At 37.2% G+C, this 14,866-nt stretch overlaps 1 protein-coding gene across 2 annotated transcripts in view; it reads right to left on the bottom strand.

Moving 5' to 3' along the window:
* Positions 1-1,905: 1,905 nt before the first annotated feature.
* The window catches only part of EXOC3 (exocyst complex component 3), a 30,125-nt gene continuing 17,164 nt past the window's right edge, over positions 1,906-14,866 (bottom strand). For both annotated transcript variants that reach the window (XM_072605306.1, XM_072605307.1), the window contains exons 6-13: positions 14,424-14,549; positions 12,631-12,731; positions 10,275-10,385; positions 10,030-10,180; positions 7,557-7,679; positions 5,716-5,877; positions 4,367-4,494; positions 1,906-2,573 (exon numbers count right to left, since the gene is read on the bottom strand). In XM_072605306.1, the coding sequence (XP_072461407.1) occupies positions 2,402-2,573; positions 4,367-4,494; positions 5,716-5,877; positions 7,557-7,679; positions 10,030-10,180; positions 10,275-10,385; positions 12,631-12,731; positions 14,424-14,549 (1,074 nt within the window). In that variant the 3' untranslated portion in view covers positions 1,906-2,401. The remainder of the gene's footprint in view (positions 2,574-4,366; positions 4,495-5,715; positions 5,878-7,556; positions 7,680-10,029; positions 10,181-10,274; positions 10,386-12,630; positions 12,732-14,423; positions 14,550-14,866) is intronic.

Below are 14,866 nucleotides of genomic sequence, written 5' to 3'. Positions count from 1 at the left end.
ATTAAGGAATGTGGAGAGATGCTATTTAGGGTAATAAAGGAGGTGTAGGGTGTACTTTTTCCTCCTTTTCCTTTCTCCTAAGATTAAAAAAGATCACTCCAAGGATTAAAAACTGATTGCTAGTCTAAGATTAAATTTTAAAAAAATCACCTCCTCCATGTTCTTTAATTCAATGACTCCTGCTGATAATGTGATGCTTAGGGGATGACTGTGACATTCCCACTTCTTACCCTTAGATTGCAATCCTTTCACCTTGGCAATTGATCACTTGTATTTACCTGTGCTCTTTACTCTGATGTTTGTATTTCAAAGTTTCTTATTCAGCTCCAGTCTTCTCATTAGCAATGCATGGAAGTAATTTTCTTCATTAAAGATCTATTATTTTCCCACTGCAGAATGATACTGTTTTGCTGCGTAAATTATTCTTGGTTGAAGCCTATTATATTTTGCTTTTCAGATTATATTTCATGCTATCACCTAACGGTGGTACTTGTCAAATCTTGGGTGATCTTGGCTGTAGTTATAGTAAGCAGAACTCTCTCTCTGTAGCAAATGCAGTATTTTTTTTCTTTGACCTAGAAGCTCTGGATTTTGGCTATGATTTTTCTGGGAGTTATCATCTTAGGGTTTCTTTCTGTAGGTGAAACTAGTGGATTCTATTTTCACTTTGCCTTTTGATTCTAAAAGATCTGGACAGTTTTATAACTTCTTCAGATATGATGTCTAGGCTCTTTTATGGTAGCTCAGATAGTTCAATGATTTTCAAATTATATCTCCTTGATATGTTTTTCCAGTCTTTTTTTTTTACATAGTATCTTACATTTTCTTCTTCAGTCTTTTACTGTTTTGATAGTTCTTGTCTCTTGCAGTCATGAATTTCTGTTTGGCACCTTTTAATTTTTCATTCTTTTCAAGTCACTCCTCCATTATCTATTTTTTTAAGTTTCTTTTCTCTAGCATTCTCATTTCATTTATCATTTTATTTAAACATTTACATTATTTCTTCTAGGAATTCTAACTGATCTTAAGGGCAAGCTACTTTTGAGGCTTTGATTGGGTTTCAGAGTTGATCTCTTCTGGATTTGTGTCTTCAGCATCCTTGAACCAATAATAGACCTTTATTTTTGTTGTTGTTTAGTCATTTTTTCCAGGAATATTCTCTGGGCAACCTGGTGTTGCTGGCCTCACTAGGAGTTCCAGGGTCTAAGAATGAGATTTTGGCCACTCTAGGTAACCCATGCTTGAGGCTCAAGGGTTCAGTGACCCAAGTTCTTGGCCATTCTGGGGGATGCCAGCAACCACTGACTCTAACTTTTCAATCCACCCTCATTCCGCAGTTCTTGTCCCGTCACTCTAGCCTATACATCAAACTTTTGTGATCTTGGGCTAGAAAGATGACTCGTTGTAGCTTCTCCTTTAATTTCCCAATCACTACTCAATCCGCTGTTCTTCTTAGATCATTGTTGTAAGAGTTGTTGGGGAAACTGAATTGTACTGGTTCCTCCTACTCTGTCATCTTGGTTGATCTCCCCCTCACTATCCTTTATAGAAATATCACCAACTAAAATAAAGCCAGGAAGGAAAGTAAGTCAGTCAGGAGTCAGAACACTCAGTTCCTTAGTGAATAATCATCATGACTTGACTCACTCTGGCTTAAAATCTTTTACTCCTGGTATCTCCACTGATAAATCCTGATGTGAATTGTTGACAGAGAAATAAGACTGAGAAGATACACAAGAATAAATATGCATTAAAACTGGTTACAATAACAAACTGGAGGAGAGAACATTTCCTTACGTCAATAAATATCTAAGATCATGATGAGGACGTTACAATAAAGTATCATCACTCTCATTTTTCAACTAGGAAAGTTTGCTGGATTTTTTTTTTAAATAAGGCCATAGCAACTATTTAAAAATGTTTAATCAAGCACCATATGTACAAAACAGGGTATGCATCAAAGTTTTAATTAAGCAGAAGTATTTTATAAGCGGTGAAAATTAAATGAATACAGAAACTGACTGTACATTTCATTACTTCTGAAAACCTTTTAAAATCATTTTATTAAACACTAAAGAAACCACATTAACATTTCTGAATCCTGAACAACTTTACAAAGTACATTCATCACAGAAGAGGGTATGAGCAAATACAACTGTTGCTAGGTTGATACAAAGTACACTGGCCATCAGAATACCTCATTCTTCAAATGGCCAGATCAGCAATAATCTTTGGGGGCAGATAAGCCTAAAACAATCCTTGTCAGTCCCAGAGCAAGCAGGTACAGAAGTTCAAAGAATTATGTCTGAATTAGCGGGTCACACTTGCCTTGATCATTTCTAAGGATGCTGATGGTGAACCACAAGAATAACTACACAGAAACGAGAGGCTGCCTGGTTAGTTACTTTAGAAGTTTAGTCACATTCAGTGAAGGAACTGGAATGTCTTTAAAAATTGGCACATAATGTGGACTTATTTGAGTTGGACCTTGTTCTAGAGTTTCAATAATAGTCTGCTTCATATCTCTGCTAGCGTCTCCTCTCACTGTCAATAAAGCTGCGATGTGATCATCTCTGTAAATGAGAAGGAAGAGGTAAGAGTAAGAGCATTAGCTGAATAAACACACTGCAGTCAGAGGAGCAATCCTATGTCTACACAACACACGGGATCTGAGCTTAGAGCTCACAATTTGTTCCATTTGCTCAGAAATTGCACTTCTAAGTCTAAATGCCTGGTGTCTCTTCATGATAATTAATGCCCCTATCACATCAGCAAACATCAAGTTTTTATTGGAAATCAAACTGTGGATGACCTACTGCTGAATAGGGATGAATTTTTACTTTGACTTCAAAGGGGAGAGAAAATGGATTTTCCATGAGTCAATTTTTTTCCCCACCTCATCACTGCAGATTTGGAAGAGACTTTGGGTTTTATGTTTTTGATGGGCACAGATCTTTTGTTGGTAGATTTTTGTTTAGTGAAATGAAAAGGTGAGGAGGAAAACAGTAGACAGGATAGTTTTGTGGCTGCTAAGAATATCAGATCAATATTACAAACATAAAATGAGAGAATAGCAAAATGAAGTCAGAGAAAATGACACAGTGCAGTCAGAGCCAGGCCTCTCCTCTCTCACATTGTGACCACTCTCTGAGATGTACAGAACTGACCAATCCTGGTAAATGGTATTCAAGACCTTCAGCAACATGGCTCCAGTCTACACTGTTCAGTTTCCCTATCACTCCTTTACAAAGAACACTAAAAACAAACTGGTCTACTTCATATTCTACTTATTATGAGGCTATGTCTTGCTACCTCTAGCATATCAGGACCTTTATTCATACTTCTTTCCCTTGAAGAATACTATATCTCCTCCTCTCAGGTTAGTAAAACCATACTCATTCTTCTACAATGAAGTGAAACCCCATTTTCTCTGAAAAGCCTCCTCTGATCATTCTAGACCAGAGGTAAGGAACCTGCATATGGCCTCAAGGACCCTGTTCTAGACTAATGTGATTTCTCTTACTTCTCCATTACTACCATTTCCTGTCTGGTATTATTTCCTGAGGTAGTATGTCATGGTGGATGGACTCCTAGGCCTGTTCAAACTCTACCTCTGATGCTTAGTAGCTGTGTGAGCAGAGAAATCACTTAATCTCTATGTGCCTACTGTAACTCACTACCTACCAAATTCTGGATAACTGAGATCTGTACCAATAAAAGGAATTCTCATCACAGGAGTTCTTCTTATTGATGAGAAAACAGCTCCATACTGTATTCATGAATTTTTAATTACTTGTTTTCCTCATACAGATCCTATTTCCCTATCTAGCATATAAATTCCTTGATGAGAGGTACCAAAACTTACACTTCTTCAGTCTCTGCAGTGTAGAAATCCTTAAACCTTTTTTACGTCACAGACCCCTCCGGAAGTACAGTAGACCCCTTTTCAGAATAATGTTTTTAAGTGAATAAAATACATAGGATGACAAAGGAAACCAATTACACTGAAACACAGTTATAGAATAAGAAAGTGACACGGTGCGATTGTGTGTGTGTGTCTACATCTATTTATGTGTGCGTATGTGTGTAGACAGACAGATACTTAAAGTTCATGGATCCCAGGTTAAGAATGCCCGGCATAGCATCTCACACATAGTACACAAAGTGCCCAGTAAGTACTCTATTGACACTTTATCCCAGAAGTACTCTGCCTTAGGGACAGAATCCATTCTTTTTTTTTTTCCACAGAAAGATAAAAAAAAATTTTTTTTAATGCTCTTACAGAGAAACAAATTTGAAAATAATATGGAGCTCAAGCAAGGCTCCACAGATATGAAAAGAAAACAGAAAATATGAATGTCATTACCTGATATCTGGATATTTGCTGACTAGAGTGGAAACTTCAAGATAAAGCAACGAAGGATCAGTCAGCTTAATAACTTCTGCAATGGCTACAATAGTATCACAGTGTCCGTCTGTGTCCTCTCCAAATCCCTACAAAATGTCACATGAGGAGCGTGTGAAGAGTACCTCCAAGAATATGTTTCATTTATTACAAACCAGAATATTTCCTTCTTCATCCTCTCCGTAGTCAGATGGCTAACAGCAAGCAGTGCCTTCCATTCTATAATGCTCTTACATTCACAAAGAGCTTTCCTCACAACCCCCCGGGGACATTCTGTGGAAGGGGCCTTGAGTCCTGGCCTCTGATGCTAGCTGTGTTACCTAAGCAAGGCATTTGCCTCTATGATACTTAGCTTCCTCAGCTGCCAAACGAAGATGATGATCTTTGTGCTACCCATTTTACAGGATTGTTCTGAGGCAAATGTTATGTAAACCTTAAAGTGAGATAAAAATGCAAGTGGTAATTAAGCAGGTAGCTCATCCTCATTCTGCAAAGGAGGAAACAGCATCAGAGAGGTGAAATGACTTGTCACAAAGCAATCTATTTTCCCTTGATCAATAACAGTTAGTAATAATCAAAATTTTAAAGCCACATCTCTAAAGTGCATTATTGTTGGTCATAAATACATACTACCTGATTTGCAATTATACAGAGTTGGACAATGTGTGATCTTAGGTAGTGGAAGCCTCACGTAGCCAACACATGTCAGATTTTACTTTAAAATGAACTCTCCCATTTATCTACACATGCTTCATCCAACTGAATGTAGAGAAAGCTTGTTTCTTTTCATGGTTGCAGACTGTGAATTGTACTTATTTCTTTTTCTGTCACTTTTTTCTCCAACTTTTCAGTTACTCAAGATCCAGAATAGTATTTTGTTCACAAACGAATAAAGATTAATTATTTGGTTTCTGGTTCCTCCATTCAGCTAGCCCCCAGGTGTGCAAGACAAACACACACACACACACACACACACATACACACACACACGCACACACACAGACACACACACGCACACACACGCACACACACACAGACACACACACAGACACACAGACACACACACACACAGACACACACACAGACACACAGACACACACACACACACACAGACACACACACAGACACACAGACACACACACACACACACAGACACACAGACACACACACACACACACACACACACACACACACACACACACACACACACACTCTCTCTCTCTCTCCCCCCCCCACCCCGGTAGAGTAGAGCAGAATGATATGCTAAAACTAAAAATGAGTTGACAAAGCTACAGACCTAAGACACTTACAGAAGCAAGTTTTCTAAACAAGAATCTGAACTGCTCTGCTTCTTTGATCATCCTTTCTGCGCCCTCTTTGCGTTCCTCAGCATTCTTGAAAGAGATCCGCTTCTGCATGATGGCTTTGATGTATTCTACCACCACCCTTCGGTGAGCTTCAATTGTCATTTTCTGCAGGGGACAAACACATGAGATTTCCGTAGCTGAATTGCAGGACACTATTATTTTCTTCCTACTTTGATAAGGATTGTACACATTTCCAAGGTTTTTATCATATCCACTGCGATCAATTAGAGGAAAAGAAAAGGAATGAAATATCAATTTTACTGCAGCTAGCATGCTCGTTAAAAAAAAAAGAAAGTCATAATTATTGGTGAACATAAAGTTCCTGGATTATTTCTGAATCTCAACAATCCTTGTCCTCAAAACCTTAGAGCAGGGAGGGGCCTCAAAGACCAAAAACTGCTAGAATACACTTCTTCAATAATTAAATATAATATAACTTCAACAAGTAGTCAACCTGCCTTCGCCTGACAGCCTCCAAAGAGGAAGACCCCATGACTCCTGAGGTAGCCCATTTCATTTTTTGATCATTGTGTTTGCTTACATCAAGCTAACATCCAGCTCTCTGCAAACTGCACTCATTCTTCCTAGAGTTCTGTCCTTTGAGGTCAAGCAGAACAAGATGAATACTGCTATCATGTCCCCCAAAGCTAGCATACCCCCTCTAAAAGCCTTTCCCTGGTTAAACATTTTCATTTCTCTCAACTCCTCTGCAAAAGACAAGGTCTCAGAGCTGTAACTAAGGGGATGGCACAGCACCATCTTATGGGAGAAGGAGTGGAAAAACGTGATGGCAGTTCATAAGAATGCAGTCTGACCATGACATGGAGTCGTGCTGGAGAAGGGGCAGTATGTCCCCAAGAAGAAGTGGTGGTGGAAGACAGTAGGGAAAGGAGAGACCTGGGAGAGGAATTCCATGGCAATGAGATCCTCAGTCCAGGTGGGGAACAAAATATATGGGATGAAGCCTCCTTCATTCTATTATTAGCAAAAGCACTGTGAGGTCTCAAAGGCCCTCAGCATTTTGGCTGGATGTTCTTCAACTTGTCTAAGCCTGAGCTGATCACAATACTCAACCTATCAACAACAAGTATTTATTAAAAATGCCTACTATGTGCCAGACTCAATGCTAAGCAATGAGGATAAAAGTACAAATAACACAGTAACTCCTACTCTCAAGGAGTTTACTCACATCCTTTGGGGAAAGACAATATGTACATACAAAAGTATATAGAGAATATACATGATTCATAAAAAATAGAGGATAGTTAAACTCAAGGTAGTTAGGAAGGGGGGGAACTAAGAGTTGGAGGTGGGTGATATGGAAAGGATTCGTGCAACAGATGAAGGCACATACAGAGACTCTATGAGGACAAGGAGGGAGTGCATTCCAGGCAGAGGGGATTGTGAGTGCAAAGGCACAGAAACAGGAAGTGGACTGCTGTGGAGGAGAACAGAGAGCCAGAGTAGCTGGAAGGAGAGGAAATGTCCAATGAGACTAGAAAGACAGGTTCAGGTCAGGTTGTTTAGGGTTTGGTTGGGTAGGGGAGTCAGTCACTTAAGGAAAAGTGTTTTGAGAGCAATATGTAGGATAAAATGCAGACTGTTTCTATGTAATCCACTTTTCTGAACTTAATCTCTGGTGTTTCTTCCATCTCTCCAATGGCAATCAAAGGAATTAAAATGTTTACCAAAAATATTTTTCCTGTATTTTTATGAAAATATGAAAAGGTGAGCCCCAACCCAAAGGACAAAACTTTTTACATGTGACCATGTTTCATTCTTACCTTCTTATAAGGCTTTTTAATTTTAGCAAAGTCATTGAAATAATCTTCCACAGTGACACAGATTGTATCCACAGCATTTGATCCTGTTAACCACTTCTTTGTCATCAACTCACTGAGATGTGGCTGAAAAAAAAAACCAAACAAACATTAATCTACAGAAAATTTTATGTCTCCTATTGCATTAATTTAACTGTCAACCAACTAACGTATTAGGCAAATTCAACTTTTCTTGTTTCTAGAAATAAAAACTACTATACTGTCTAACAACTTTAAACTAACAGATTATTGGAAGAATTTATAACACAACTTATTTACACATCAGTCTGACAAATTCAAAATTTCCAAAACAGAAGTATTCAATTATATACTTTATATGCCTCAAACAATTTCTATCTTTAAATAGGAAAGAAAAATTAATAGCTATTAAACAGCCTCTAACTTTTATAGGTCTTTGAGTCAGAACGCTAACAGTTATTTGCAGAAAATGTTACAAATTTTTGTGAAATAACATTATTAGTTTACATTGTCTGGGTTTTGTTTTGTTGAGGCTTTTTGGCTCTGGACCAGGGGTAGGGAACCTGAAGACTGACTGAGGCCAAGTTTTACAGAACAAATACTTTTATTAAGAGGATTTCTTCTGTGAAGTTTGGATTCTGTCAAAAGGCTGCACTTGAGGACAGAGGGCCACATGTGGTCTCAAGGCTGAAAGCCCCTGGACTCTGGACCAATGATTTCATAGGTGCAGGGAATTCCAAGTGTTGAAATCATTAATCCAGATTGGTAATATATAAGACTTAAAAGTCTTAGAGAGTAACTCTGAACAATGTGCATGTCAATCTGCCTCTGTCCTTTTATGCCCCCTTCCACTAGACACATGCTCTTCTGACTCTACGTGCCTAACACAGTCATTATACCAGAGAGACCCAGCCACATGTCTCACTTTGCACCCAGCTCATCATCTTGCCATCCTATTGGCTGCCGCCACAAGCATACTCTCCTTTTCCTTCCCCTTCCAACTTTAAAAGTAAAATCAAATCAATAATGCTATTGGTAATGAAAAAGTATGTCATTGTACGACATTTTACTACTACCTTGTAGTTCCACTCACTATCCCTATGACTTGCCAAACCAAAACACTCTCCCTGGCTACAGTTCCCTCTATGTGTTACCTTTCCTATTAAAATATTAGCTCACTGAAGTCAGGGACCTTCTTTTTACATTTTGATCCCCAACACTTAGCACAGGGCCTGATATACAGTAAGTGCTTAATTTTTTTTTCTTTCATTCACTCATGTGACTCGCCGTAGCAGCAATCTGTCATAGAATCCAAAACTTGTGGTTTCTAACTTAAGAAAAATAAAAGTGAAGGAGATTTCAGGAAAAATAAATAACTATTCCCAAGTGCTACACATGTTTACATACTTGATTTCCTTAGTGGTAAATAACTGAATTTTGAATGCAACAGTGATTTATTTTTCTAATAGAATATCACTACTGACACAACTTCTTTTATGCTCTAGAAAAGGTGGGAAAATTTCTCAGAAACTTTCCTTAAAGGGACAAAATTTCTTCCAATAGAACTTCAAATTCGATTTAAATGTTCACAGCAAATCAAATAAAGTTTCAACTAGTTTCATCAAAATAACCATATAGCTGACATTTAATTATATAGTGTTTTATATTACTAAATAACCTTTAATGCATATACTATTTTACCAAATGAGGACAGGAATCATGCTACATAAATTTTTGTACCCTCAAAAGTAATTAGCACAGTTCTATGTATCCTGCAACTTTAGGTGTTCAATAAATATTTCTTCAATTAAAGGACGAATTTTCAGAATTCTGATTGCTAACTAATAAAGGTAATTTTAAAGGTCTGATTTTTTTTCAATTTAATAGTCATTTACTAAGCAATTATTAGCAAACAACTATGCTAGGTGTTGGGGATACAAAAATGAAAAAATGTAACAGTCTTTGCCCCAAGGGACTTACTTTTCTGAGGAGCTGGGGTGGGATAATACATAGATAAATATATACAAAAGGCCTCTCTTGGGAGGTTGCCACTCAACTATGCTTTGAAGGAGGCAAGGGATTCTCCAAGGCAGCAGAGGAGAAAAGTGAACACATTCCAGACACAGGAGATCAGTACTGAAGCACGGAGTTAGGAGATGGGATGTGGGAGAGTCCCTATTCTTTGAGAGACATCCTTTGCTCAAGAATACAGTCTTTATCTTTTCCCCCACTTATCTTTCCTGTGATTCATTAAATAGCCTATCTTTAATATATTTTTATATAACATAGGAACATAAACACATCAGATTTAGGAATCATACCCCAAAATCCCTACATACACAAAAGTTACCAAATGGATTTAAGTGTAATAGAATAGTGAATAATACAATGTGCAGCATATAAACGTGTTGGCAATCTTTTACATATTAAACTAAAGAATTATTGGGAAAACACTAACCTCTAAATCCAGGAAGACTTCATCTAGCAGGCTACTACAGCCATCCTTTGCAATGGCATCTAAGATCATATCCATGCTAGGTTGGCCCATTGAGACTCCCTCATCTGTTTCATTTTTCAAATACTTCCTTTTTAAGCTGACTATTGACTCTCTGTAACAAAAAGATTGTTGGAGTCAACTGAGCAGATATCTACTCTTACACTCTTTTCCTGTTAATTAACCCGATGATACAGAGCAAAACTTACTTAAAAGTTTGGCAGTTGTTGATGACTGCTATCATATACTGGACGTAGCAGTGTGGGTGCTGCCGATTCCTTAGGTGATCTTCTTTATATAATTGTGCCTCATCTTTGTATCTGAGGAAATAAAAGCCCACCCCCACAAAATACCAAAGTTTAGCCTCAAGGACATTTTTAAAGCTATGATCATTTTATACCTACAGAGTTGTGTTTTAGTCACGTTTAGTCAGATGCTGATTCTTTCCAAGTAAATAAATTTTCAATTATCCATATTAATCCATCCATAAGTGCCTACAATATGCTATGTACTGGAAAGATTTAATCAATGGAAAAATTAACATATTATAGTTGGTTATTTCTCACCTATGTAGAACTTCTACTAATTTTAGCACATGACTAAAATCAGAATTTTTTAAAAATAGGAAGGAACCATGAAAGTCACCTAGGCAAATTTCCCACCTGTTACAAAAATCCCTTCTAAAATATCTCATCTAAATTCTGCACAATTACTATTAGCGCTGAAGAAACTCCTTCCTGAGGCATGATATAGACATTTTGCTCAAAGCACGTTATCTTTACATAGGCTTTTGACCTGAGAATATCAAAGTCTTTTGCAAACAATGACCCTTTTGAAAACACCACTGATTTATTTCATCCATGGGTTATTTCATCCATGGGTTTCACAGGATACAAGTCTACGTTAAGTGTTTTATCCAGTTCAGTCAGTTATCAAAACTTTCAGAGGCATATCACTGCCAGCTGAGTAAAAACCATTGATCCTTTCTTTCAAGGCTCCCCACAGCATTGTTCCAAACAACCCTCCAGCTCTTTCTCACACAATACGCTTTCAAATATGTGACATTTCAGACACGTGGAACAGCCTCATGAGGATGAATGCCTTTTTTCCTTCTCTTATCTATTGAAGTTCATTCCTTCACAGCCTAATTGATGAGTCACCTACTCTACAAAGCCTTCCCTGACCCTCCTTTTTATCCTAGCTCAAAATGATCATACCTCTTTCCTCTTTTCTCACAGCAGTTTATTGCAAGGTCCCTTAAAGTGGTTATATTCTTCAAATTCACATTATACATTTCCCTTGGGCTGGATCCAATGACCACATTTTACAAAATCGTAACTCTGAAGAGTGCAAATTTGAAACATGCAACCACTTCACTGGATTCTTCATTGGCATTAACTGGGACCAAGTCACACCTAGCTGATCTACTTTCTTGTACCAATCTCCAACCTTCCCTTGCACCATAGTTATTTGTGTGTGTCTTTTTTTCACTCTTTAACATAAAAGTTTCTTTGAGAGTGGTGTCTATATCATCTCTACCTCCTACACCAGTGCTTTGTATATGGCAGGCAATTAATAGGTTCTAAAGTTAAATTATACAGTAAGATCATTAAAAATACAATCATGTCAATTAAGGTAGAGAATTCTGTGAAAATAAATAAGATTCCTGATATTTGTCTTTTCTTATCAAATGTAGATACATATAGAGGGCAGTGGATCACATTGGTCTGCTGCTTTCAATCAAGTGAACCAACAGCTTAAGTACTTAGCTGGAAATAAAATCTTGTCTAGATACTTGTTAATGCCCATTTGAGGGACATAAATGTTTTAACCCACACTTTTCAATTTAAACAACTGCAAAATAATTACTCCACAGATATACTGAGAGCAAAGTCTGATGACAGACTTCTTTGAAATAGATTTCCTAAGAAAAACTGTTTGTGAATTTTGTGATAATATATGAAACATTTTTAAAAAATTCCTAGCATTTCCATGGACAAGACTAGACTTATGATTTCATTGATATTGTGAATTGCCAGGTACAAATTTCCTCTACCAATTCAGGTCAGTACTGACTCTACACACTATAGAGTTAGAGCTGTTCTAAGATGTTGAATGATCTGTCTAGGATCATACAACCAGTTTGTATCAAAGGCAGGCTTTGGAACCAGTCTTCCTGGCTTCAAGAGTGGCTTTCTATTCATTACACAAGCTTCCTCTCATTAGTAAGAAATTGTCATTTTCCTTTTTAAAATGCATACCAATAATGTGGGCACAATGAAAACTAATAACAGAAGATAACCAGTCCATGAGATAAGAGCCATAATTCAAATTAATAGTGTCATGTCTTAAACTGGGTAAAAGATTCCAAGATGTAGGATCTGCTACCCAAAAAGTCTTATATCTAGCTTCAAAAGGATGCTCTAACACCCAGTCTCATATAAATCGCCTTCAGATCTGTAAACAACCATAAAGTTAAAGCAACTCTGATTTTTTTAAAGTAACAGACCAATTAAAATGAGGTAAAACCTGCTTTTTTTTACAAGCACTAAATAAAACACTCACCTACTCAAGAAAGAATTCATTTGCTGAAGACATAAAAGTAGTACTTTGGTTTTCAAATCTTCACTTATCTGTGCAGCAACTTGAAGATTCTGTTCAAACATCTAAAATCACAATTTAAGATGAATTTTATCATTTATTTATCAATTTGCTAAAATGTTTACAGCTGAAACTCTTTCGCAATACAGAAATTTTAATTTTCTTTTGAAATCTTACCTTACCTTACCATATGCAGAGAAGCCTGCATATGCTAAATACGATGAATTAAAGGATATGGAAGACCTCTACTTCCAGTCAGTAACACTATTCATTTTCCTCAGGAAGCAAGAGCAGCTATTTTGTGAATGGTTAACTTACTTCTAGAACACAGCACACAAAGTCCTCACTGATGACAGTTTCAGAGGTTCACAACTAACTACAAACAACTGACAATGGGACAACAAGCTTACTCCAGCAGATAACAAGTCTGTTGAATAAGAACCCTGGGGCCTGGTCTTAGAAGGTCTTATTCAAAGGCAGGAGGATGCTTATTCTTCGCACAACTAAGGAAAGCCAACACTAGTCTCTGGCAAAGTTTTATTAGTTCACAAAAGGTGTACTACCAAAAGTCCTCACAGCTTAAGAAACTGACCCTATATCCTTCTGGCCCCATTCCTGGGCCCTTTCTTCTTGCGAGCTCCCACTCACAGGGCTCTGGGCTACCAGGGAGGCTACAGAAAACAAATGATCCTTTACAAAGAATTTACAAATGCCATCCACAGTATAGTTTGCTTTAGGAAACAATGTCCTAGGTGGAGGAGGGGGACCAAGAGGAAGGGGTTAAGGAAAAATAGATGAACTCTTACTTACATCAATAAGTAACGGGAAGAAAATAAGGTTTTGGCCAGGACAGATAAATAAGACAGTCTCTTGTCCCCAGGAAAGAAGATAAATTAACAAAATGATGAATAATAGAGAGACAAACAATTATAGCTAACGACCTTTTAAAAAAAATTTAAATCTACAATTTAAAGATAGAAAATATAGAATATATTATTAATGTCCAATAATAATCAATCATCCTGGATTAAATTGATCATGTCAAATGACTTTCTCCTAAGTGAGATAGGTAAATTACTTTACAAAACTTTAATAATTGGTAAAAAACCTAATCATTCTAGACATCACAAATTCAGAATTCATCGTATTTCACTTTGACAGGACAGTGAATAGCTCGCACTTATTGCATTCCCTATATAGCAAGAATAATAGTCCCTTCAGTCCTTATTTGAAAAGATAGGCTCTGCAGAGATTCAAGGAGTTCAGAATAAAACAGTGTTTGCATTAATTATGTATTATCACTTGTGTTATAGGTCTTCATGCAAAAGAAAAGTCTGATTGCTTCAATTCAATTCAACAAGCATTTACCAAATGCCTCCTATGGAAATGGCCCTGGACCAAGAGTCCAGATGGGAGGTGACTCTGAGGCAGCGTGGTGGTTGTAGTGAAAACTAACTGGCTATGTGGGTTGAGTGAGACAGAGAGGAATCAGGGATGATTCCATGGTTATGAAGCAGTCTACAAGTGGGGATACTAATATTAGATGGCTCCAAGAAAGGTATAACCTAGCTGCCATTATTGTCACATCTGTAAAATGAAGAATGAGACAATCTGATCTCCAAGGGAACTTCCTATTCTAATATTCTTTGCTCCCTGAACAGAAATAAAGTGATTTTTAAAGGTTTGGGTTTTTTATACAGATTCAACATACTAACAAATGAGGAATTACAAACAAAAATGCCAGCAATGGGTCCTACCTGGAAAACAATCGCTGGGAGTGTCGTCTGATAGAAACCATCTTGGTCTGCCTCAGGCTCAGTTTCTTTAATCCAGTCTTTCTTATCTGTCTCTAGTGCTTTGCGTAGCCAGGCTATAATATTTGACTGAAGAAAAGAGTAATAATGTAACAATGGGAAAAAAGACAAAACAAGATCCACTTCTAAACAAAGCAAAATGACTAAACTAGTGTTTATTCTCCAATTGTGAAAAGTCCCAGTCTATGGTATGAAAGAAATTGAGATTTCACTGGTCTGGTCCAAAGAGGAAATTCAAGATGGAAATCTTGCAGACAGTTAGTTGCTTGTAAAATTCTCTTTATCTTTTCAAAATATGAAGCTAAGGAAAGTAGCATGAGCAAAATATAAAGCCTAAAAGGTGCATAAGAAAAACAGTCTGCAGGCTGAATATAATATTGGAGTCA

The sequence above is a fragment of the Notamacropus eugenii genome, chromosome 4 (assembly GCF_028372415.1).
Source record: "Notamacropus eugenii isolate mMacEug1 chromosome 4, mMacEug1.pri_v2, whole genome shotgun sequence".
Classification (NCBI taxonomy): domain Eukaryota; kingdom Metazoa; phylum Chordata; class Mammalia; order Diprotodontia; family Macropodidae; genus Notamacropus; species Notamacropus eugenii.
This window is presented reverse-complemented; position numbering and strand designations above follow the sequence as displayed.